At 41.1% G+C, this 25,049-nt stretch overlaps 1 protein-coding gene and 1 long non-coding RNA gene across 5 annotated transcripts in view; one reads left to right on the top strand and one right to left on the bottom strand.

The window, feature by feature from the left end:
• SRP54 (signal recognition particle 54) overlaps positions 1-24,002 on the top strand; it is a 33,511-nt gene extending 9,509 nt beyond the window's left edge. For 3 of the 4 annotated variants that reach the window (XM_053380350.1, XM_053380340.1, XM_053380330.1), the window contains 11 exons: positions 294-360; positions 445-502; positions 1,670-1,820; positions 5,125-5,273; positions 5,735-5,835; positions 5,964-6,050; positions 6,187-6,260; positions 6,419-6,527; positions 6,762-6,932; positions 7,684-7,779; positions 8,531-8,985. In XM_053380350.1, the coding sequence (XP_053236325.1) occupies positions 294-360; positions 445-502; positions 1,670-1,820; positions 5,125-5,273; positions 5,735-5,835; positions 5,964-6,050; positions 6,187-6,260; positions 6,419-6,527; positions 6,762-6,932; positions 7,684-7,779; positions 8,531-8,622 (1,155 nt within the window). In that variant the 3' untranslated portion in view covers positions 8,623-8,985. Of the gene's footprint in view, positions 1-293; positions 361-444; positions 503-1,669; positions 1,821-5,124; positions 5,274-5,734; positions 5,836-5,963; positions 6,051-6,186; positions 6,261-6,418; positions 6,528-6,761; positions 6,933-7,683; positions 7,780-8,530; positions 8,986-22,419; positions 22,518-23,440 lie in introns of those variants that run through there. The other variant, XM_053380357.1, reaches the window with a different exon arrangement.
• Positions 6,281-8,559, bottom strand: LOC128409877 (uncharacterized). The gene is made up of 2 exons (XR_008329330.1): positions 8,470-8,559; positions 6,281-7,442 (listed from the first exon to the last, which is right to left on the bottom strand). It is a non-coding gene; the product is annotated as an uncharacterized LOC128409877 (long non-coding RNA).
• Positions 24,003-25,049: the final 1,047 nt, after the last annotated feature.

Below are 25,049 nucleotides of genomic sequence, written 5' to 3'. Positions count from 1 at the left end.
TGCATGACAGTAAATCTTCACTGTAAATGTCATATAAAGGCAGCAGAACCCATATCTTCTGCAGCTCAGGGTTCTGCCCTAAGAGCTTACAAATGAAAGCGTGTCTGAAATGAAAGAACCTTACTGTTCTCATGCACCGTATTGATTAGCGTTAATTGCTGCTTGTGCCACAAGGCCCATTTTGGTCTTCCTATTGGGCACTGAAAAATAATGAAAACGTGATGTAATGTTCTTGAGAGTTCTTAATACTAAACTTGACATTATCATTAGATCTTTGGATTTTTTATTAATAGTTGGCATACTACTACCAGAGGAAAGGCTGGAAGACATGCTTGATATGCGCAGATACTTACAGAGCAGGTAAAATACTTTCCCCCCAGCGATTCCATTTTCACTAGATGTGCATATTCTACATGGCTAACAAATACTGTTTGAATTCTACAGGTGCTTTTGACCAGTTAAAACAGAACGCAACAAAAGCAAGAATTCCATTCTATGGCAGGTATGTATCTTTAACTAAGTTCTGTTGCAAAAATTATGATATCAGATTCTGAAATGATATTTGAAGAACAATATTAGTCAGTGTGCTGCCCCCAAGATGAAGTTGTTTCAAACTCCCATCGTCCCTGACCCTTGGCTATGTTGGCTGAGGCTGATGGCCACAACATCTGGAGGGCATGCAGATATATATATATATATATATATAGAGAGAGAGAGAGTTGGGGTTTCAGTAGAGCTCTCTATACAATCCTGCTACATGTACATAATCGCACCGTACATCCCTGTTCTCACAGTACAGTGGTACTTCCGGTTGCGGACGGGATCCGTTCCGGAGCTCCGGTCGGATCTTGAGGTTTTCGCAACCGGAGGTGCCTGTTCTGTGCATGCATGCGGTGTGGTAGAGCGCTTCTGCGCATGTGCGCACAGTGAAACCTGGAAAAATACTGCCGGGTTTGCTGTGTGCGTATCCCGAAGGATATGTAACCAGAGGTGCTTGTAAGTAGAGGTACCACTATATAGACATACGTTGACATTGAAGTCCATTAGTCACACTCAACAACCCTCCATTCTCCAAACGGGGCTTTTTCTCTGGAGGAATTACATGAGCATGCCGTCCCGTTACATATTTACTAAATTTATAGACTGGTTTTCATAATTAATTAATAGCAGTTCACAAAAAAGAAAAAAGAACAATCCAAATAGGACCCAATAATCCAGTGCCAGTTATTGCAGATAAATTTGCAAAAACAAAACAGCTGTATACAACATTGCAATGTTGCTTGTCCCAGAAAAATAGAACGAACTATATGTGTGCAAAACTGCAGTTTGTGAGGATAATTGCCAAGGGCTGCTGAGGAACATGCTAGCCTCTTCCTTGCCTCCAGCTCCCACTAGTTAGCAAAGTAGCAGGACCTTAGCCCAACTTTATTTCCAAGCCTGCGTTCATTGCACTGGCACTCATACTGCACCCAGTGTGCTCTTTCCTTTTCCTCTACTGTTACAGGCTGAAATTTAAAGTGCATGTGCATTTGTGTGTTGGGGTGGGGATTGTAAACCAGTCACTATCACTCAGTGATAGTGGGTGTTTCCTGCCAGAGAACCATCTCGTTGAAATCTGCTTGGTAACATTGTCCATGTAACTGAAGCATGTGTGTTCCTGTTGGAACAGTTACACAGAAATGGATCCTGTGATCATTGCATCTGAAGGTGTTGAAAAATTTAAGAACGAAAACTTTGAAATAATAATTGTCGACACAAGTGGTCGTCACAAGCAGGAAGACTCACTCTTTGAAGAAATGTTACAAGTTGCCAATGCCATAGTAAGTATTGTACACAATAGCTTTATTTTTGACAACCGTGCTGAAAGTAGTCATGCAGAAATCCTGAAGTACTGCCTTATCAAAATTAATCCCTAGATTCAGTGAGGCTTACTCTTTAGTAAGTGTACACAGGATTGCAAATTTTGGGTCTATTCATAACATAGGGCAAATAATCATGGACAATTTTTGCTTTTTGGGTCAGGGACTGTTTTGAAGGGCCCAACTCAAAGTGCTGGTTTTGAGCTATAAAGCTTTAAATGGCCAGGACCGCAATACCTCAAGGACCGCCTCCTTCCATATGAATCTACCCGGACTCTGAGATCAATTTCTGAGGCCCTTCTTCATGTGCCTTCTCCGCGAGAGGTCCAGAGGGTGGCAATACGAGAATGGGCCTTTTCTGCAGTGACTCCCCATCTGTGGAATGCTCTCCCCATGGAGGTTTACCTGGCGCCTTCATGATACACTTTTAGGTGCCAGGCAAAAAGTTCCTCTTTAACCAGGCCTTTGGTTGATTGATATCCTATGCCCTTTTAAAATGTGTCGGGAGGGGGGTTATTGGGTTGTTTCTGTTTTTATTTTGATTATGATTATGTATTTTGTGGTTTTATATTTTGATTTTATCCTGTGAACCGCCCTGAGGCCGGATATAAGACAGTATGCAAATTTAATAAATAATAGTAATAATAATTGAAGGAGTCATAAAATGGAGTCCCTCAACTTCTTTGATGACTCAGATCTAATACAGAGCTAAATAGACTGATGCTGGGCTATATTTAATAATAATAATAATAATAATAATAATAATAATAATAATAACAACAACAACAACAACAACAACAACAACAACAACAATAATAATAATAATAAATTTTATTTATATCCCGCCCTCCCCAGCCGAAGCCGGGCTCAGGGCGGCTAACAACAATAAAACAGTACAAAAGTACAGCACAAACAACACTCTAAAATCATTCATTATAAAATTAATTAAATTCAAGCCACCGGCCACCATTGGGCCAGAGCTCCGCGAAGATTGCCAAGGGAGGGAGTCAGGCTGTGCCCTGTCCAAAGGCCTGGCGGAACAGCTCTGTCTTGCAGGCCCTGCGGAAAGATGTCAAGTCCCGCAGGGCCCTAGTCTCTTGTGACAGAGTGTTCCACCAGGTCGGAGCCACAGCCGAAAAAGCCCTGGCTCTAGTTGAGGCCAGCCTATCTTCTCTGTGGCCTGGGACCTTCAAGATGTTTTTATTTGAAGACCGTAAGTTTCTCTGTGGGGCATACCAGGAGAGGCGGTCCCGTAGGTACGAGGGTCCTAGGCCGTATAGGGCTTTAAAGGTTAAAACCAGCACCTTAAACCTGATCCTGTACTCCACCGGGAGCCAGTGCAGCTGGTATACCACCGGGTGAATATGATCTCGCAGCGAAGACCCCGTAAGGAGTCTCGCTGCAGCATTCTGCACCGCTGGAGTTTCTGGGTCTCAAGGGCAGCCCCACGTAGAGCAAGTTACAATAATCCAGTCTGGAGGTGACCGTCGCGTGGATCACAGTGGCTAGGTCAGGGTGAGAGAGGTAAGGAGCCAACTGCTTAGCTTGGCGGAGATGGAAAAATGCCGCCTTTGTTATAGCTGCAATCTGCGCCTCCATGGAAAGGGAGGTGTCGAAGATTACACCCAAACTATTAACGGACGGTGCTGGCACTAATTGCACCCCCGCAAGAGATGGGAGTTGCCCCCCCAATCCCATATCGTCCCGTCCCAGCCACAGGACCTCTGTCTTCGAAGGATTTAGCTTCAACCGGCTCCCATGTAACCATCCAGCCACAGCTTCCAAACATCTGGTCAGTGTGTCTGGGGCCGAGTCAGGATGGCCATCCATCAACAGATAGAGTTGGGTGTCATCGGCATACTGATGGCAACCCAGCCCAAAACTCCAGACAAGCTGGGCAAGGGGGCGCATAAAGATGTTGAAAAGCATCAGGGAGAGTATCGCACCCTGAGGTACTCCACACACCAAGGAGTGGCGCGATGACAATTCCCCCCCAAGCGCCACCCTCTGTCCCCGACCAGAGAGAAACGAGCGCAGCCATTGAAGGACTGTGCTCTGGATCCCCACGTCGGCAAGGCGGTGGTCCAGAAGTTCGTGATCGACCATGTCGAAAGCTGCTGACAGATCTAGAAGAATCAGCAGCCCCGACCCGCCTCGATCCAGCTGTCTACGAAGATCATCTGTTAGGGCAACCAGAGCCGTCTCGGTCCCATAACCAGCTCGGAAGCCGGACTGAAATGAATCCAGAGCCGATGTTTCATCCAGAAACCCACCAAGCTGTTCAGCAACCGCTCTCCCAATCACCTTACCCAGGAACGGAAGATTCGAAACCGGGCGGAAATTGGATAGATCTAAAGGATCTAATGATGTTTTCTTTAAGAGCGGGCGCACCACTGCCTCCTTCAGTTCCCCTGGGAATGTCCCCGTGCCAAGGGACAAATTGATGATATCCCCCAGGAGGGCCCGCACCTCGTCTGGACACGCTCTAATCAGCCAAGACGAGCACGGGTCGAGAGGACAGGTGGTGGGCTTTCCAGCACGGAGGAGTCTGTCCACATCGGCTGGGGATATCCGGTCGAAGTGGTCCAATACTGGACCCGAGGACAGTCGAGGGGCCTCCAGTTCATTTATTGTATCCAAATTGGCAGGGAGGTCATGGCGGAGCAACAAGACCTTCTCCGCAAAAAAGCTCGCAAATGCCTCACAGCTGTGTGTCAAATTGTTATTTAAATTTGGCTGTCCCTCAAGGGACGTTAAAGACCTGATTATACTAAATAATTGCGCCGGGCGAGAGCTAGCGGATGCAATGGAGGCCGAGAAGTAAGACTTCTTAGCAGCCTTCACCGCCATCTCGTAGGTTTTCATAAAAGCCCTATAAGATGTTCTTGAGGCTCCGTCACAGGCACCCCGCCATATTCGCTCTAGCCGTCTGAGGTCCCATATATTTATGCAGACTATTACCAATAAGTCTGGTATATGTTGCAGATGCATGATTTTGAGGGCACTGTAAACCTTCCCACTTTTAAAAGTTCAAAATTTTAGGAAATTTTAAACTGGGCCTTCATATTATATTAAGATCAGAATAATTATTGGCTATAAGTAATTATTAGCATTGTGTAGTACTGCAAATGATTTGTCTTCTCCTTTGATAACATGCAAAAATGGTAAAACACTTTTCTACATTTTTTCTTTATACTTGCTGATATGAAAGCAGTTGGAAAGAGAGAAATTAATTATTTGCTCTTGCTTGTGTAAATACTTACAGCAACCAGACAATATTGTTTATGTGATGGATGCCTCTATTGGTCAAGCCTGTGAAGCTCAAGCAAAGGCTTTCAAAGATAAAGTTGATGTTGCTTCTGTGATTGTAACAAAACTGGATGGCCATGCAAAGGGAGGTGGGGCACTCAGTGCGTAAGTATATTTTCACTTAATTATGGAACTAAGTAGCACTGCAGTGACTGTAAATAGCTGAGTACAGTAAAACTGTTCAGAAAGTAATGCTAGTCCTTTGCTTTGGTAATATTATTTTGAAGAACCTTATTTTCTCTCAAGGGGAAATTAAGAGTAATTGCCACCTCTTGTTACACTGGGGTGTGGATGTTTGGCTCTATGCTAAACAATCTCTAATAATGTGGAATCCATTTTTCAAGCAGCAGAATCCAGTGACTTAAGTATTGTGATGAGGCTACTTTACCTATTCTTTAAGCATAAATAAATTTAAGTAGGTTTATGCTGTATCCACTGTGATTTGGCTCACAATTTTTAATGACGTTTTTCAAATTCAGAATGATAAATTTTATTTAAAATCCATCTTGCACACTAGAATGCTCTGTGTTGAATTGACTTATAGTTGACTTTGTGCTTCATTGCAGAGTGGCTGCCACTAAAAGTCCAATCATTTTTATTGGTACTGGAGAACATATAGATGACTTTGAACCTTTTAAAACACAACCCTTCATCAGCAAGCTTCTTGGTATGTATTAATTGCCGATAGAACCAAAAAAAACCTCTCTAAAAATATATTCTTCAATGTGTTCAGATTATTTAAAAATCTCATAAGGTTTTTATTTTAGCTACTGAAGATGCCTTTTTGTATTACAGGTATGGGAGATATTGAAGGACTGATAGATAAAGTAAATGAATTGAAATTGGATGACAATGAGGCACTCATAGAGAAATTAAAACATGGTAAGCTGTGCCAAAAGTATTACTAATACACTGTGTAACAGCTCAAAACACCTATTCATAAGTGTGTTTTAGAATGATTGAGTGTAGCAACCTAATTTTTTTTTTATCGTTGATTCTCACTTCTTTTGCACTTCAGGTCAATTTACTTTAAGAGATATGTATGAACAGTTCCAAAACATCATGAAAATGGGACCCTTCAGTCAAATCTTGGTAACTATGGCTGAAACTTGTTCTCTTTTGCAATCTGATAAGATTCTTTTTTCTTCTGAGTTCAGAAAATTCTGCGCTAAAACATTAAAATTCAGTCTGAACTAAAATGCTACATATATTTGAAAATGGCATTTAATTTTTACTTATAATTGTTGTAGGGTATGATCCCAGGTTTCGGAACAGATTTTATGAGTAAAGGCAACGAACAGGAATCAATGGCAAGGCTAAAGAAACTGATGACAATAATGGACAGTATGAATGATCAAGGTAAAGTTTCCTACAGTTGAGCAACTGAGTGACCGATCTGTTGAAGTGTACTTACTACATTGAATAAAAGCCCTAATGAATTATACCTAATCTTTACTGTTTATAAAACTAAAATACTAAGCTATTAGTATAGAATTTTGAGTGGTTGCCCTTCTAAAAAACCTGTAATTGACTCATCAGCATTTTAACAGTGTACAATAAATTGTTTATTTTCCCATGGCTTCTCTAATGTAGAACTTGATAGTACAGACGGGGCCAAAGTTTTCAGTAAACAACCAGGAAGAATCCAAAGAGTAGCAAGAGGTTCTGGTGTTTCAACTAGAGATGTTCAAGAACTCCTGACACAGTACACAAAATTTGCACAAATGGTGAAAAAGATGGGAGGCATAAAAGGACTTTTCAAAGGTGAGAATAATTACAGTTGCATGGATTTTATGTTCTCCAATTTAATCAGTTGCATAACTTTAGAAGCCCCAATTCTGGACCAGTTGTAAAAACAAATAATATTTTGTGCTTATGAATTCCTATGTTAAAAATAGACTACATGAGCATCACCATGTAGAGAAAGCTGTATGTAAATTTGGTTTTAAAACATCATTTTCATAGACATGTCCTGTAAAAGTCACAAACAGTATTTTTCTACTTCCCTTGGAATCACTCCAGAAAATTGTGTTTGACCCTATTTAAGAGATGAAGCTGAAACATGTGGTAGAGATAATAGGTCTTGATTGTCTCTCTGAAAAGAAAGCAGTATTTTCTAATGAGACTATGATTCATTGTTTTGTTTAATAAATTTGTATACCAACCTGCAGCCAAAGATCACAGGGCAGTTCAATGATATGGTCTTGGATTCAAATGTCATATTTTTCCATGCTGTGGAGGCTCAATGTTCTCTTTGCTTAAAAGTGTTCCAAACTGTGGGGGAAAGGAGCAATCTATAGACAATCAAATAAGTTTTAACAGTGTTGTACAATGCCAGACAGTCAATCCAGTTCTCTAGAGTGAATAAGCATGATTTCTAGCAAAAGTGACTTTTCTTGTGCATATCTCTAAAGTACACAACTGCCAGCACACTTAAGAGGATAAACACCATGTAATGTTTCTGATGGGTTTGTCATTTCCCTCTCCCCTCCTCCTGTTTTCCCACCCCTTTAAGGAGGTGATATGTCAAAGAACGTAAATCCATCCCAGATGGCAAAATTGAACCAACAGATGGCAAAGATGATGGATCCCAGAGTTCTTCATCATATGGGTAATTGTTATTCCCCCCCCCCCCCCCGCTTACTGTAGGAGGCTAACAAAATAGGTACACCATGTAATTTAACAACTCTATTTTAATTCTCATATTTGCCTTGCCTTGGAATTCAACTGTCTTGATAAGAATTCTAAAGTACTTACAGGCCTATGGTTATGTTTCAAAATTTAAAGGACAGTTCGACTGTTATTGCCAAATTTCAGTTTCTCTGCAGAAGGAATGATGGAAATTATCTATCAGTAGCATATTGGTGCTGGATATCAGTGCTAAGGACACCTTGTGGGGTTCAAACAGTTTGAAACTGAATTTTTCCTCTTAAAACAAATTGGAGCAGGAGTAGACAGCTATTGCCTTCCATAAATTTTTAATAGAGCTCAAGTACTTTAGCAACTGTTAAATGAGAGCTTGTGCTACCAGCATTAGCACACACCTATGCTTAATACATTTTGTTCTGTTCTGTCAAAGCTATCCCTTCCATGCTGTATGCCCTGTGGAGTCTTCATTCTTTTTTGTCTTGGAAGAGCAATACATATCACAGCATGCTATGAAAAGTCGCCTGTTTGCAATATGGCACAAAGGGCTTCTGTTGGATAAATGCAAGCCAAAAGTTACATTGCACACACTGAACTAATTGTGCAACTCTTTGGATTCCAGTTGACTGGTTCTTATATAAATGATCCATCTTACTAGGCTTCTTCCAAACTGTAATGTTGAAGTGTCCATATTTAATATTCCTCTTTTATTCCAGGTGGCATGGCAGGACTGCAGTCAATGATGCGGCAGTTTCAACAAGGTGCTGCTGGAAATATGAAAGGCATGATGGGATTCAATAACATGTAAAAAGCCTTAATAAACTGACTTGATTAACCATTTGCTGGAACATCACTAAAAGAATGAGATCTCCTTTTTTTACAGTGAAGGAGAATGTTAATGCAACAAGTGATGCTTTTGAAACTTCAATCTGAGAGTTTCTAGATTTATTTCTAGAAAGTGGTTATATTTTTGCTTAAATTGGTTCTTTTCTGTTTTAATTTTGATGTTACATGGAGAATTAAGTTAAAAATCAAATCATGTACAAATTTAATATTTAGAGGAACTTTTTAATTGCCTCATGGCAGCCGTTATATTTGTAAACAATTCAGAACTTTGGTTAATACCAATATGTCACAAATATACTGTAAAATAAAGTGGTTGTAAATTTAAGAGTGGGGGTTTCTTTGTGACTTTGCACTGGGCTTCAGAAGTAAGCTGCTTGTAAGGGAAGTATTGCCAGTGTTAACTTTAGAGTGTATTGAAGTGTTCCTGCATGGCTTTTCTTGATTCAAATATGTACTTTGGACAAAGATTGCTCAATGGAGAGATTCTGTCTGGAACCGAATCTTTACTATTTTTCCAGTTCTGTGCAGCAGATCCAAGAACTTTCCAAAATGTCAAGAGCCATGTCACCTAGAAATGTTGATGTGTCTCTTTCACTTTGTCATTCTTTTGGAGGTAACTACTTTCCCAGTTGATATTTCATGCTACCTTTTCCAGAGCTTTTCTCACTGGCATCTTAAGGCCCCAAACCAATTGTAGACAAAGATCTAATAATGCCTGTGTGCCTCTTTAAGCTGTTTTTTCTGTCAGAGGCGGCTCCAGTTTTCTGAACCAACTGGTTAAAATGGTGGGAGGCTTCCCATAGGTGGGGGTTGGGGCAAAGCAAATGTGTGACACTTGAGGGCCTGCGCTAGTTAAGCTCTACATAATCAAAGTGCTGATCAACTGGTTTTTAAGTCCATTAACAAGCCTCATTACTATATTCAGTTAATTTGAAGCACAATCTCAGGGCCTAACTACCCAGCTAATTATACTAATACCTGGATAGATGTTGTTATCAACACCCTGCCTTAGATACAGAGATTCACGCATGAGCAGGCACCACTTTTAGCTTGGTGGTCCTGCTGGTTTCCTCCAAGTCCCCTGACTGGCTGTAGCCCCCTGTGCCTCATTCCATATCTTTTCAGAGGATCCATCAATCCTTAGAAGTGGGTTTTAGACTGCATAGGGGTCTGCTGTATAGGAAGGGTTCAATAAAGCCCCACGATCTCTAAATTAGCACATTTTCAGATTTTTAAAATAAAGAGCTAAGTGATTTCATGTCACTTTTTCCATGGACTATGCTGCATAACCTACTAATTTGTCACACTTGTGGCTGTTCCGTTGTGGTTTAAGTAGGATTCATACAAAAACAAATGTTATGCCCAAAGGGTGACAGGGAAAAAAAGAGGTTTAGTTAGCACAATTAATCAAGTCTCAATAAATATTTCCAGAGCTAGCTGATTGATAGTCAAAGGGGGGGGGGGAATCAAACATTAAGTTTTCAGCATATATCCCACATTTCCCCACCTTTAAATCTTAGCTTTTACCTTGATGCAAATGTTTAGCAAAGACTATCGCAGGAGCACATCTGTAGTGATCAACTGGTGAAGCAGAAACTGTCCTCTACCAAACCTATTGTGAATCGAACTACTTTTGCTACTATGTGGGAGGGGGTTGTGGTGGAAACAGTTGCTATAAGAACTACAGAAGATTAACACTACATACAGTACTTTGTGGTATGAATACAGAAAAGATTGTGTGACAGTAGGATTCCCTTACCTAAATACATTTAGCCTTAGTGTGTGGAAAATGAGATAAGTTCTGTTCTAAGCTGGGTAGGGACTAATATTTCTGTCTTCTTTCATCTTGGCTAACGAATCCACAAAGTTAAGCAAGAAGCCACAATCCTCCTGAAGAGTTGGCATCTGCTATGCTCCAACCGCTGGGCTCACTGGAAGTCAAACCTTTACATTTTGTGCAGAAAAACTACATGTGTAAAGCAAATTTGTCTTAGTACACATGTACCCCAACTTGCCTACAATGAGTTCATGGTGTAGTATACATACTTCTCCCCCTCATTTTGTCCTCATGACAACCCTGTGAGGCACATGAGAGACAGTGACTGGCCCAAGGTGAGCTTCATGGCTAAATTGAATGACTTTGAAGAAAGATAAAGGGTTAAAGCTCAGTAGGAGAGCACAGGTTTTGCATGCAAAAAGGTCCCAGGCTCAATCTTGTGTCTCTAGGAAGGGCTGCAAAATACTCCTGCCTGAAATTATGGACACCCACTGTTAGTGTAGAAAATACTGAATGAAACTGTTCAGTGGTTTGAGTTAGTAGAAGGCTGCTTTTTCTGTCTCAATCCTATTTAGCAACTGTTGCATTAAAACTGCCATTTCATGTACCTAATGAAATAGCCTATTTTCTCAGAAAGCTACTTTATAATACAGGCACCACCACGCTGTTTACATGGGGGTTACGATCAGAGACATCACACTCATCGGTGAAATCGCTTATAATTGAATCCCATTGGAAAAACCCTGCAAACACCCCATTCTGCCCCACCCCACTCCTATTGCGTCCTTTTAATGTTTCAGTGATGTCTTTATGATGTTTCCAGGTCACTTTCGGGTTCAGTGTGAAGTGCACATACTGAATGTGCATAAACGAGGGGCTGCCTGTGAAGTGTGTAAGCAGCATTTCTGCTGGTTGTCGTGAAGAAACAAAGCTGGCAAAGGTGAAAGAATGCAGCAGCTTTTTTAAAAGGGTGCAGTGATGGGCAAATGCACCTGCCATTACTTTGCCTCCACAAATCACTGGATGCACAAAACTTTCCTTAGCCCCATCAGAATCTATTCTGCTATTCTTTGCTTCTGCCCACAGCCACACCACCCACTTTTTCTATATTGAAAGATGTCTGAAGAATGATGAGGCATATCTTACACAAATAATTTATACTTATTTTTTACTACTATGTACCGTAATTCCTTCCCTGCTCCCAGAGAACTCAGGCTATTTAGCTTACTGAAGTGCTGAACATTCTATATTTATCATTACGTTTATATGGCACCTTTCCCTCTAAGGAGCTCGGCCTGCTTCTCTCTTCCCCATTTTCTCCTCACATCAACTTTCTGAGGTAGATTCAGGTAGGTAGCCATGTTGGTCTGATGCAGTTGAAATTAAAAAATTGTCCAGTAGCACCTTAGAGACCAACTAAGTTTGTTCTGGGTATAAGCTTTCATGTGCATGCACACAAAAGCTTATACCCAGAACAAATTTAGTTGGTCTCTAAGGTGCTACTGGACAATTTTTTAATTTCTGAACTAGGTTAGACTGAGAGCCAGCGTCTGGCCCAAGCTCATTAGTGAGTGTTATAGCTGAGGACTCGAAGCCTGGTCTCCCAAAGTCATAGTCCCAGCGCTCCAGCCATAGTGCAACACTTTGCTCTCCAAACCTCCGCATTTCCCTTTGAGATCCCTAACCCTACTTCCCTGAACTACCAACTCCACAATATCCTAAGAATGTCTGAGACTGTCCAAAAAATCATAGAATTGTAATTCCCTATAATTCTTTGGGGAATTATAGGGACCGGACTACCTAAATTGTTTAGAAATTGGTTTATGTTTGCAACTACAGCAGCAAAAATGCTACTTGCCCCAAAATGGAAAGAAGCAGAAGTCTCAGCAAAGTAGGAATGGATACAAAAACTTACGGAATATGCAGAAATGGCAAAACTTACTGGAAGAGCAAGAAATCAAGATAACAAGCTTTTTTTTTTAATAAAAGAATTGAAATAGCTTATTGAATATTTACAGATAAATTGCAAACAGATAAAAACATTGGCAGGATTATTGTAATAATCTGCAGTTTCTTAGAGTATATATTTAAAGTAGATAATTAAATGAGCAAATTAAATGAATTTGGGTATGCAGAAGGTACTAAAAAATAATTTTAAGGAACTGCATAAAGAGGAGTAAGGAAGTCAAACTTTGAAATGTTAAAATGATTGTAAAATTAATGAATGTATAAATTTGAAAAGTATAAATAAAAACTTTTTTTAAAAAAAAATCATAGAATTGTAGAGTTGCAAGGTATCATGGGTGGGGTGGCCATATGCCTGGGCGGAAAGCACTTAAATGTCTGGGAAAATCAGGAAGTATGGCAACCCATGTCAGAAGCGTATATTTTAGTAAATTTCCTTAAAAATAACTCATTTTTTAAATTTTATTTTTAGATTTAGCTCAACAACTTTGTTGCGTCCAGATTTTCATTTTTTGAAGTATGGCAACCCTATGGGGTGTGGTGGTGTTTCATCTAGTCCAATCCCCTTGCAATGCAGAAACTGCAACTTAAAAAATCCATGATATGACCATCCAACCTGTCAAGCAAATAGTCTATAGCAGTGAGGCCAAACGTGGCCCTCCAGCTGTTTTGGTAACTGCAATTCCCATCATCCCTGACAACTGGTCCTGTTAGCTAGGGATGATGGGAGTTGTAGTCCCAAAGCAGATGCAGGACCATCACTGGTCTAGATAAGCAGGGTGGGTGAAGCTGTGGCCCTCCAGAAGCTGCTGAACTCCAACTCCCCTCGGCTCCAGCCAGGAGTCAACAGCAATGGATAATGGGAGTTGGAGTCCAGCAAGTGGAATCCATACTGGAGATGGATAAAGATTTTGTTTGTTTGTTTCCTGTCGCTCCACAAACTATGGACGCCCGACAACAGATGGCACCTAGGCTACCTCGTCCTTTAGCCCTAACTCGCCCCTAACCGAAGAACCGTGGAGGGGGGGGGACACACCTGCCCGCCGGCAGTGGCAGAGAGAAGCTAGCTAGGCCGCCGCCCTTGCCCCCTCTGCCGCTAGAGGGCCCCCGCGAGCGGGCTCTTCCTGGTCTCCTAGCAACCGGCGAGCCCGGGCGGGGCCGCCGGGGCTGGCCTTTCTATGAGCTCACTTCCCAGGGCCTCCGCCCGGGAGGAGGAGCAGGAGGGTTCGGCCTGGCGCGAGCCCAGCTGCTGCCAGTCTCCCTTCGGCTGGGCTGAGGGCGGTGGGAGTATGGAGCAGGGGCTGTCCGCCATCACTCTGTATTGCGCCCCAGCCGCCGTCGCTGTCACCGCCTTCGCCATGGAGCAAGAGCAGGTGAGTCTCTTTCCCCGCCACTCCGTCTAGGGAGCCTCTTCGGCGGCGGCGGCGGGGGAAGCCGCTCACCTGACCCAGCCTCCTCCTCCTCCATGACACCTTCAGCCCGGCTCTCGCCATGCCTGGGTCTCCGCCCTGTCTGAGGGGAGAAGAAGGGGCAGCCCTGCCCTCCTTTGCCTGGCGCAAGGGGGTGTGTGCTGCGCCCTTCCATGCTGCAACCTTTGCCCTCCTCACAAACGGGGTCTGCTAAGGGGAGCCGTCTTATATATGTCTTATATATCTTGTCTTATATGGAGGTCGCTGCCGGGGTGCAAAGCGTTTAAAGGCGACTCCTCCATCGCTCCTTGGAAACCACCTACCATTTCCCTCAAGGTGCAACTCGCGCATGCTTTATTTGCAGCCACAACCCGGCCTGTGGGCGCTGTGCTTTCCCCCCCAAATTATTTGTATGCTGCTGCCACTTCCTCCCCCTCCCCGTGCCAGTCGCGCTTCTTTTTTTGTAGTCCTGTCTTCCCTGGTGGTGGTGATGCTGGGTGTGGTTAGGACCCGGTTCAGTATCAGCCGAGCCTTGGAAAGTGGAGCCCACTGTTGCAAAGAAGGGTTTGTGGAGTTGCTTAAATACGGTCGTTCAGATGGCCTACACTTTTATAGCAGCATCGCTTGCCGGGAATGCTATCCAGTCTCGGGTTACCTGTGGGCTGGAGGTGTTGCCCATCTTTTCAGAAGAAGCTGGTTACGGGCAAAACCAAAACCGGTTCTCAGCAGTTCTCAAAAAGCAGATTTTTTTAATAAAAAAAAAGCAGTGTCTCATCTGAACGCTTTAGGAGTGAACATGGCTCTGTCTTTTAAGCACCGGAACATCTTCATTTCATGATAACAGGATTGTGCTAAATCTCACGAAGGACAGCTAGGCTTATTTTATTGGTGAAAACACTATCTGAAAAGAATTCTGTCGTGAAGCCAGTTAAACAGTTCATCCTTAACTTTTCACAATTCCAGGACCAATCCATTCTGTTTTACAGGGCTTCAAGATCCAGAATTTTTAATATTTATAATGTCATCATTTGCATTTAATAAATTAACTAGTAGACTGTTTTTCACACACATATGAATAAATTCACAAATACCATTTATTCATCAAATTATTATGTGCACCATCTACCTTCTGCCTTGATATGCTTTTGTACTTCACACTTATATCAGGTGTTCTGATTTCTTCGAGCTCCTCCTGTAAGCAGATACCTGTTACAAATCAGCCTGTTTAATATTACATGGACAGGCTTTGACTTTCACCTGTGAAAACTTGGCAAAAGCAGTGACACAGTTGCCTTACATGTAAAGGATGCTCTTTACAAAAAAGTACCTTAGGAGGCTAAAGAGTTCATAGAGCTTTTGTTGTTTGTATACTTTTGGCTACAAAAACTCTGATGGATATTTAATAATATTAATACTTGTGTGGCAACTGTAAAGAAGGGACGCTCAATGTTAAATACAAATAAAGGGAAAATTTTAAACTGCCCTGATAGATTTTGTTTACATTCTTTTGCAATAGGAGTAAAGAGGCATTAATCTAATATTTACTGAAACAATTTTATGTGGGGTGTACTTTCAGCAGACTGGCTTTCTGGATCTTACTGGTCCTAGTCCAATCTCTGCTCAGTCAGGGATTGCTTGGGTAGCCTTAAGAAAATTTATTGTGTCACAACCTCACTTACTAGCTGCAAATTCAAAATAAGAATGATTTCCCTCCCAGATGTATTGTAGGGATAGATGAAAATACTCTGAAAACAAAGGGCTCAGGAAATAATGGTTATTTTATATAGGCATTTAACAACATGTGGCAGTGTTTATTTATATTTATTTATGAAGCTCCTTCACATGTGTCTCAAGGCAATTTGCAAGCATTCCATATAGAGCCGTAATAATAATAATAATAATAATAATAATAATAATAATAATAATAATAAATAATTTATTACTTATACCCCATCCATCTGGCTGGGTTTCCCCAGCCACTCTGGGTGGCTCCTAACAATATTAAAAACACAATAAAACATCAGGCATTAAAACTTTCCTAAAAAGGGCTGCCTTCTATCCTTCCCTTATCATGTGGACATTTTTGCAACTGACAAGTTGCCCTCTTGTTTCAGTTGCATGCAAATGGCGAAAGAGCCTTTGAGAATGTGGAACTTGGAGTCATCGGAAAAAAGAAGAAAATTCCAAGAAGGGTCATCCACTTTGCAAGTGGAGAAACCATGGAAGAATACAGCACAGATGAAGAGGAGGATGAGCAGCAGGAGAAAAAAGACCTTTTGCCTTCTGTTGATCCAGTAGGTTTGTTTCTGAAATTTGTTTGTTTTTCATGATGCATTATGTTACCCAAATGGAGTAATAAAATTCTGTTAACTCTTGTTTATCCTGTTCTGATAAATCTCTTTCCATAGGAAGAGGACTATTTAATTGTCATAATGTGGTGTCTTTTTAAAAATATAGGCAGCAATCATTTTGTGTGGGAATTCCATTCCTAGCCCCCACATGTGTTGGTGTAGCGTGCATAAGCTTGTCCCGGCCAGTTATGCCCTGTTCTGTGCCTGTTCTGCCCCACCCCTGTTCTGCCCTCTACTGGGTGCAAAAGGACATGTGTGTTGGCAGCTGCGCGTCAGTTGGATGCATGCAAAATGGTCTGTACACCGTTTCAGATCTTTGTCAGTGGTGGACCTTGGGGCCTCAAATTTCAGCAATGCCCTGTGCGATGCCAAGATTTGGCGCCCCTGCCTCTTACACTACATTCTAAATAATAACTGCAGTGTTGTTGTCCCCCGCCCCCCGCTTTGTGCCCAGTGAGACTGAATTGGTCACAGTCCCTAAATCTGCCTCTGTCTCAGTTGGCCAATGAACTTGCAATATGGCGTTAGACAACCTGAACTATTTTAGCCACAACCCTCCACCCCACCCACATCTGAAAGGGAATGAATAAGGGAATGAATCTGACCTTCTTTGCACAGTTCGTACCTTGGATCCTGAACGCCTTGGTACTTGGACATTTGGCTCCCGAACACCACAAACCTGGAAGTGAGTGTTCTGGTTTGCGAACGTTCTTTGGAACCCTAAGGTCTGACGGGGTTTCCACAGCCAATCGGAAGCCGCACTTTGGTTTCCGAACGTTTTGGAAGTCGAATAGACTTCTGGAATGGATTCCGTTCGACTTCCAAGGTACGACTGTACCGAGATAATGACTTGGATGCGGAGTAGCACAAATGAAACTCTGCTTGTATAATGGAGTTTTCCCTCCCTCCCTTCCTCCCCCATACACCTAAAAGCAGTTCCTTAGTGTTGGGAACATTCTTGAAAAGTGAAGCATGGGCATTGGAGAGACTGCAGCGGGAGAGATGAGATGATAAAAATTGGGTAGAAGCAAGTGGAAACTCAGAATGGAAACCAATACTTTGAACATTTGAGTGTGCTGTAGAAGTGTATGTGTTTATTTAAACAAGACAAACCCAGGTTTCTGTTTGTATTCTGAGGGGTGTTAAGTGTTCTGTTTGGCATGGCAGTTTTGTTTAACCAACCCTCTTTTCTGGATTTGTGGTGATGATGGATGGTTGAGACAGGGGTAGGGAACATCTGGCCTCCCAGTGTTGTTGAACTGCAACTCCCATCAACCTCCTGGCACTGATAGAAGTTGGAGTTCAACAGCATCTGGAGGGCCACAGGTTCCTTGTGCTAGTGGTTATTCCATAAAAGCATACCAAAAAAAATGCCTTCTGTGCATTTCAGAAAATACATGTGCAGAATAAAGATGCTTTCTTTTTTCAGCAATGTATTGGCCTAAATATACTATGTTGTATATTCAGCACAGTGCCATTATATCCTTTTTGGTCTTGTTTGGCCCTCCCAGAGCTGAATTTTTTATACAAACAGACACTAAAATGTTCAACTGCTTCTGTAAGGATTCTTGAATATTGCAATATATTTAGGGGCAAAGTGCTGTTTGAAATAAACATGCAACTAGGTCAACGCCATCAGTACAATTCAGGTTTATTGCTTTGTGTTTACTCAGTTTCTAGAAGGAAATATTTTACTGAATGCGATGAATTTTACATCAGACATGCCCTGTTACCAGGCCAAGATCTGGCATCCTGAATAGCAATTCTGTCTCTGAACAGAGAGAGGTACTATTGACTTGCATTGTGTTGCAAAGAAGGCAGAGAGAGAAAGATGCTGGAGTGCAGAATGCAACTGTGTCCAAAGCATAGTGGAATAGAATCTGCGAAAAACAATCCGTCCTTTTTACAGCTTCATAGTACACTTCATAAGCCTTCTTTGTGTGACATTTTATTATACAAATTTAAAATGAAATGACTGTAGAACCATCTTCTGCTGCATAACTTGCTTTCATTATAGTATTATTTGATAGGATAAATGTTTGTTTTTATTTATTTATTTGTATACTGCCTTTCATTCTAGAATTGCAGAGCAATGTACAAAATAAAGCAACAGTAAATTAAAATAAAAAATACATCAATACACAGTAGAAAACATCAATTTAAAATATAACACTTGAAGCTTGGCACTAAAAACCAGCAAATCTTAGGACAAATAAATAGGTCTTCAACAAGTGCTGAAACATCATATTGCGGTACAGCTGAGAAAGGATTGCTGTCACCTGTGGCATATTGTGTGAGCCCCAGCAATATAAATGAGGCAGAGAAAAAGAATATCCCCAGCTGAGCTCTGGTGCCTTGGCAAAAATGCTGTAGGATTTCTATACAGATGAATAAATGGTCTGTTTTCTGACAGTCCCATGTTGATAGCTTATTATTTCAGTTGTGGTATAAAAGGGTACATTTACAAAGACTAGCATCTGCTCATTAAATTTGCCTTGGTGAACTGACATATTAGGAGTTTTGATGGAAACACAGCAGCCTTAAAAAATGGAACTTTGCTGGTATTGGCTTCTTTACGAATAAACGCAGAACCTAAAATAAAATGGTTTACTTCTGGTCTGAAACCGTAGCTTTAATAATACAGACTTATTTCAAAGCCTGCACTTATAAATCAGAAGTACGTATTCACCTACCCCTGTTTATGACTTAATGCAACTATTAAATTTTGTATGACTTTCAGGCACAAAAATCTACATAGGTAGCTAAAAATAATAATAGCAAATAAATCTATGTAGAAGTTCATAACATGGGGGTGGGTTGGGAGTTTTCAGCCGGTGAACTGTTGTTTTACCAGAATGGGCCAGAGAATACAAATGTGCATTTTTCTTCCTTCAGAGATACCTTGGTTTTTGCAAATGAGCATTGAGAACATTTAATAAGTCATTAAACATTGAACCTTGAATAAGTCTGTTAACGTTTGTTCGTGCCTTTTTCTGTAGGCCCACATAAATACCAGTTTGCTTCTAAGGGTCCTGAGTATTTACAATTGCTGTAAGAAGTTGGAGCTTCCACTCACACATTAGGATTTTCCCTTTCCTAAAAAGCCCTGCCAGAAAGCTTGTGGGAGGGGGACCCTTGGACAGCCTTCCTGCAGGGTAAATAGTTGCAGTTGTAAAAGGAATTCAGAAAGCCGGTATGAAAGCGCTTGGGCATACATGCAGGGCTCTTAAGATTCTGAGCCCATCATTTAAGAACCTGATCAATACCCAGAATAGATGAAAGTGTTTGTATTTAATTATCAGTTTCTTCAGGTAAGATTTGAACTAGTCAATCTTTGTGTCAATATAGCTTTAGTTTTGAAACATACCAAGAAGAAAAGGTTTATGTTTTACGCTGCATTTTTATTTACAACAGGATAACTATAGCTTTACTTCCTTGCATTGTTAATGCATATCAGATATATATCAAGATTTCATTTTTGTAAACTTTCTGGTGTGGCAAATTCTGCATTTGCAATGGCAAATTGGCTCCTAAATGCTATTACCATCTTACATATAGTATCTGCAGAATTGGGGAGGTGAGAGCAGAGCAGATGCTTTGCAGGCAAAAGGTTCCAGGTTCAATTCCTAGCATGTGCAGGTTGTTGGCATCCATCTGTTTTGGGAGACAATGGAAGAGTGTGCCATTGGGGGATGAGGTCAAACTGTTAGAGAATTAGAGCGCGTGCTGTGGCTAGAGAAACCAATATGGGAGAGAAATGTTTTACTGCAGGTGGGGCAAATGAAGGTGTATGGTTTTGCTGCTACACATGCACCACTGTGTTTCCATCAGACAATATTGGGATAGAGGGACAAATTATCTGACTTGGTTTAATGAAGCTTTCTATGTTTCTACATTTATGCATATATTCAGAAACACCAGGATATAAGTAATATGATTTTCTATCTGATTGGAAGAGCTATAATTTCTGCATGTGAACATTGGGAAAAGAAGGCATTGTGTCTTGTTGCCAAGCAAATATATTCAGGGTGGGTATTCTACCATTAGGTGCCACTACAAAAAAGACCCTGTTCTTGGCAGTTTAGCAACCGAAATTCATATCCGTGATATACAATTTAAAATAGAGGAAGGTATGCTGAAGAGATGAGGGCAGTGTGTTTTCAGGTCAATTTTCTTGCTTCTCCCCCCTTCCATTGGTGGTGTTGCTCTTGTTATACCCGTCAAGCAATAAAGACATTCAGTGTTACATTCATCAGTAGCCTTAGGCAAGTGGAAGCACTTCTGCTCATGCATGGCTGGACAACTGAATCCCACCAATTCTCCCAACACACTGCAGCCCTGAGGGTTGGGAACAGTATGGGAACTGTTGCAGAGGGCTGTACTATGAAGAGGGGTCAATGAAAATTGGATGCCCTGCTTGTGCAAGCAGAGTACTTCCACTTGCCTAACACCACCATTGGATATAACTTACGCGAGACACATAAAATAAATTAAAAGTCTTTCAGATGCATAACATAAATGATCTTAACCTTTATTTATTGCAGGCAACACTAACTTGGGGGCCCTATTTGTGGTTTCAGATGCTAAGAGTAGCCACATCAACACTATCAGGTATGTATGTATTCTCTGTCTCTCTCTGTCTACAGAAAACAAAGTAAGTTATAATGAAGTGCCAAGTGGTATGAGACTGAAAGGACAGGCATGAAATGAAGTCATTAAAGTGATAGTTAAAGGTAAAGGGACGCCTGACCATTAGGTCCAGTCATGGCCGACTCTGAGGTTGCGGCGCTCATCTCACTTTATTGGCCGAGGGAGCCATGTGGCGAGCTTCCGGGTCATGTGGCGAGCATGACTAAGCCGCTTCTGGCAAACCAGAGCAGTGCACGGAAACGCCGTTTACCTTCCCGCCAGAGCGGTACCTATTTATCTACTTGCACTTTGACGTGCTTTCGAACTGCTAAGTTGGCAGGAGCAGGGACCAAGCAATGGGAGCTCACCCTGTCACGGGGATTCGAACCGCCAACCTTCTGATCGGCAAGTCCTAGGCTCTGTGGTTTAACCCACAGCGCCATCCGCGTCCCTTAAAGTGATAGTTACTGATATGCAAAAACCCAAATCATTCCTTAACCTGCAGAAGGAAGTCTAGTGAAGTGAAAGCTCCCATTTACTTGGTTTATCCAGTGTTTTCTTAAAAGTTTAAAAGGAGGTACTGAATACTATTTTTCCTCACAGAAGTATGTCTAGTGCTGCATATTTCAGTGCCTACACTTCACTATAGCCTGGCATGAGTGGGTGGTATATTACTCTGAAAAAATATATTACAGTGAAACCCAGTCTTCATTTTCTACACATGCCTTCTGTTCTGCTTTATAAGTTGATTAAAAGATGCAGCACTAGGGTACAAAATTAGACAACCATTTATTGCAATGAATGTTATGACCTCCTTTCTTGTTGACTGTTTCCCTCGGCTTCCCATTTCAGTTTATTCCATCATTTTAAGAGGTCACGGGGGGGGGTGTCTCAGGTGGGAATTAGACAGATTGGGGGGGTATAAAAAGTCACAAGAGAAGTATTGCACACATTGACCCACCAGGTTATTATGTGAAGACGTGTGTGTAATTTTTAGACAGACTTAGGATGATGAAAAGCTTTTAGTAAAAGGGCAAGTTTATAGTAGTTTCCCCTGCCCTTTTTCGGGTTGTGTGTGTACACCCGCTTATCCAGCATTTGATGCCTGCAAGCCATACATACTCTGAGCTGAACTATTGTGGCTTCTTCACTTGACTGTAGAGCAGATAAGTATAAGGAGGAGGTGGAATATCCTTGTTCAGGTACATTTGAAGAAAATTTAAACACAAAGCAATCTCTTTTAGTGGGTATTTTCATGAAAAGCCCAAACAACCTTCACTCTGTACAGTTTTAGGTGTAAAGGGTGTAGTCTTTTATTATCTGATCTGTGCTGTCACTTTTTATTTGGTTTCGTTTCCATAGTTTGTGTGGTTCATGTTTTGGCTTGTGCAAGTAGACACAAAAACTAAGGAAGTAGAATAATGGGGGGAAACCCCTTCCTGCTGCTTTGTGAATGTTTCATGTTTTTATACTGTTGTAAACTGCTGTGATATATTTTTATGATACAGTGGTATGTAATCGTTTCTTTAAATAACTAAATGTAAGATGGTGCAGAATGCTAATGGGAAACTGCTCACAAGTTTGCTTGGTAAGGCTGCAACATTCATAAATGTGTTTTATTTATTCAGTGTGTGACTTCCTTGGTGAAAAGATTGCCTCTGTTTTGGGAATCAGTACGCCAAAATACCAGTATGCCATAGATGAATACTACAGAATGAAGAAGGAGGTGTGTGCCTTTTTGTACCCTTTTAACAGTGTAGGAATTACAAACAGATTTACTAAAATGTACTGCATAATAGTCTGGTTTCTTAATATAAAATGGTTTAAAGATGTTATATTTCAGTTCTCTAAAAATCTATCAATGTCAACACATTTTCTTCTATATTAACTTGTTTTCACTCTCCCCTTTAAGTCCATTTGTCAGGACACTTTTTAATGGGAAACTTAAGAGTACATCCCAGATGCAGTCTCTTCAGGAAAACATGCTTGGTTGTATGTACTATTCAAATAGACTTTAACCTACGTTGGCCTAATATTATACGAAATAGTTGCTACAATAGAATGAAGGAATTACGTACATGGTGAGGGGTTTCAGTTAAAACTGAGAAACCACTACCATACATCTGTTTTATAAGTCAACTGATATTCTAATTTGTATTAGGTTTTTTCTCTTTATAAGAGTACATTAAGGGTGTTACCCTCTAATTTACATTTTAAGTAGAAGAAATGTTCATTTGTATTTCAGAAGGTAAATGCTTCAGGAAGAACTGGTTCCTAAAGTTGCAAATCCCAGACACTCAACTTCTGTTCAGAGGCTACTTTGATAGTTTCCTACCATATGCCAGACATGGAAAAATCATTTGATGAGAGGCTTCCATATTTAATGCTGATCTGTAGGAAATGAACTTGGTTTCAAAACAGTATTGCCATTCTTTCTGTTGAGAAGCATGCAGATTGCATTAATGTTTTCTAATGTTAAGTTGACCTTTCCTGTTGGATGGGTACTTAAGAGCTTTGCAATAGTAATGTGCTGCAGTAGTAGCAACAACGTGGCAGCAATGAACGATTTTGGTACACATGAATATGCTCAGGATATATGAATTAATGGAGTCCTGCTGGTTTTACAACATGTGAGGTTTGCTTTTTTAGGAAGAGGAAGAGGAGGAAGAGAATAAGATGTCAGAAGAAGCAGAAAGGAGGTTTCAAGAGCAGCAGAACCAGAGTCAAGAGGGGACTGCTGTCCATACAGCTCAGCCAGAGGCTACAACCTGTAGTACATTTGTAAATCTCAACTTTGAAACAGAAGATCGTCCGCTTGTTGTGGAAAGCAAACAAGATATTACTCCAGTGTCTGCTTAGAACGAGAACGATGCATTAGAATTCTTTGCGTAGCATCCAACGGTGTCTGGTTGTCACTGGAACAGACTTCTGGTCATGCAGTAGGGTTTCTCCAGCCTCCCCTCCCCTCTGCGCTCCTGAAATCTGCTTTGAATGGCTGTAGTGGGGAGGAAAGGCAGGAGAGGCCATGCCGCTTGAGCAGAAGTCTGCTTGTGTGACATTGGTTATCACACCCTGTTTCTTAATTGTCAAATGTTTGTAGGCTCTGTTATGCATGTTCAGTGGAATGTAACTTATTTCAAAGTATGGTCAGAGATACTTAACGTCTCTTCAGCCAACATCTGTCTAATAAAGGCTAAGACATTTTGCTTAACCTATTAAGATTATGAAATGCAAATAACTGGTCCTGTGATCTATCTATGCAGAACAAGTGAAATGTCTTTCCTGAACATCTGGTGCCTTGTTGACAGTTGTGGACTGATCACTGTGCTTTTTTTGTTTTAAGGTCATTTTGCATTTATAATGTTACTTACTGAAACCTAGGTGAAAGTTTAGACTAATGGCAACTAATTCACAAGGCATCTTTGTGACTTAGTTTAATTTATTTCACTGTTGTGTGTGTGTGTGTGTGTGTGTGTGTGTCCAGTCATATAGTTTAAAATAAGGTGACTTTGTTTAATGCCTGTATAAAAGAACTTGTCTGAAAACACTATCTCATAAAGGACTGTCCTCTTAAGGGGTCCCTAAAGCATGTTCTCATTGCTTAGTTGGAAGAGTAAGAGTAATATACAGAATAAGTTCACATTGTAATCTCTGACTTTATTATGTGTGTTGGGAAGGATAGTCTGGATAGGAGATGGTATGCTGATAAAATGATGGCTCTAAATTTTGGGTGTAGTAAAAAACAAAAGTAGTGAGGTATGCTAAATTAATTATTTTGCATACCCTTGCAGTGTTTTTTCATTCTGAGTTAAACAGACACTGTTTCAGTGACAGAACTTGATTTTTATATTTAAAATATTTGAAAATAAGTTTGAGAACTGCCTACTGCATGTCAACAAGGGTGGGTTTTCTATCTAGAAAGGATCTTGTCGGCACCCTGACCGAGGACTACTGACAATTTAACTTATATAACGAACCTTTTTTGTGAGGACAATCCACACTAATTCTCACAAAATTCTGCAGCACAAAACTTTGCAGATATAGGACAGGATCCAGATGTCTGTGGATATGTGGCACAAAGAGATGCATGCAGAAAGCAGTACACCATGCAAAACAAACAAAACCTTTTCCGGATGTTGTTACACACTTTAATAGCTTCTTCCACTGTCTTGAGTCGCTTTCTTAAAAGCTTGCTGTGCACCTGTATAAAATAGCCAGGAGTCAGGAAGAAACTGTGGACTACAAATTCATGTAGTAT

Source organism: Podarcis raffonei, chromosome 1, assembly GCF_027172205.1.
Source record: "Podarcis raffonei isolate rPodRaf1 chromosome 1, rPodRaf1.pri, whole genome shotgun sequence".
In the NCBI taxonomy this organism is placed as follows: domain Eukaryota; kingdom Metazoa; phylum Chordata; class Lepidosauria; order Squamata; family Lacertidae; genus Podarcis; species Podarcis raffonei.
Note: the sequence above shows the minus strand (reverse complement) of the source record. Positions and strands in the feature narration are given on the sequence as shown.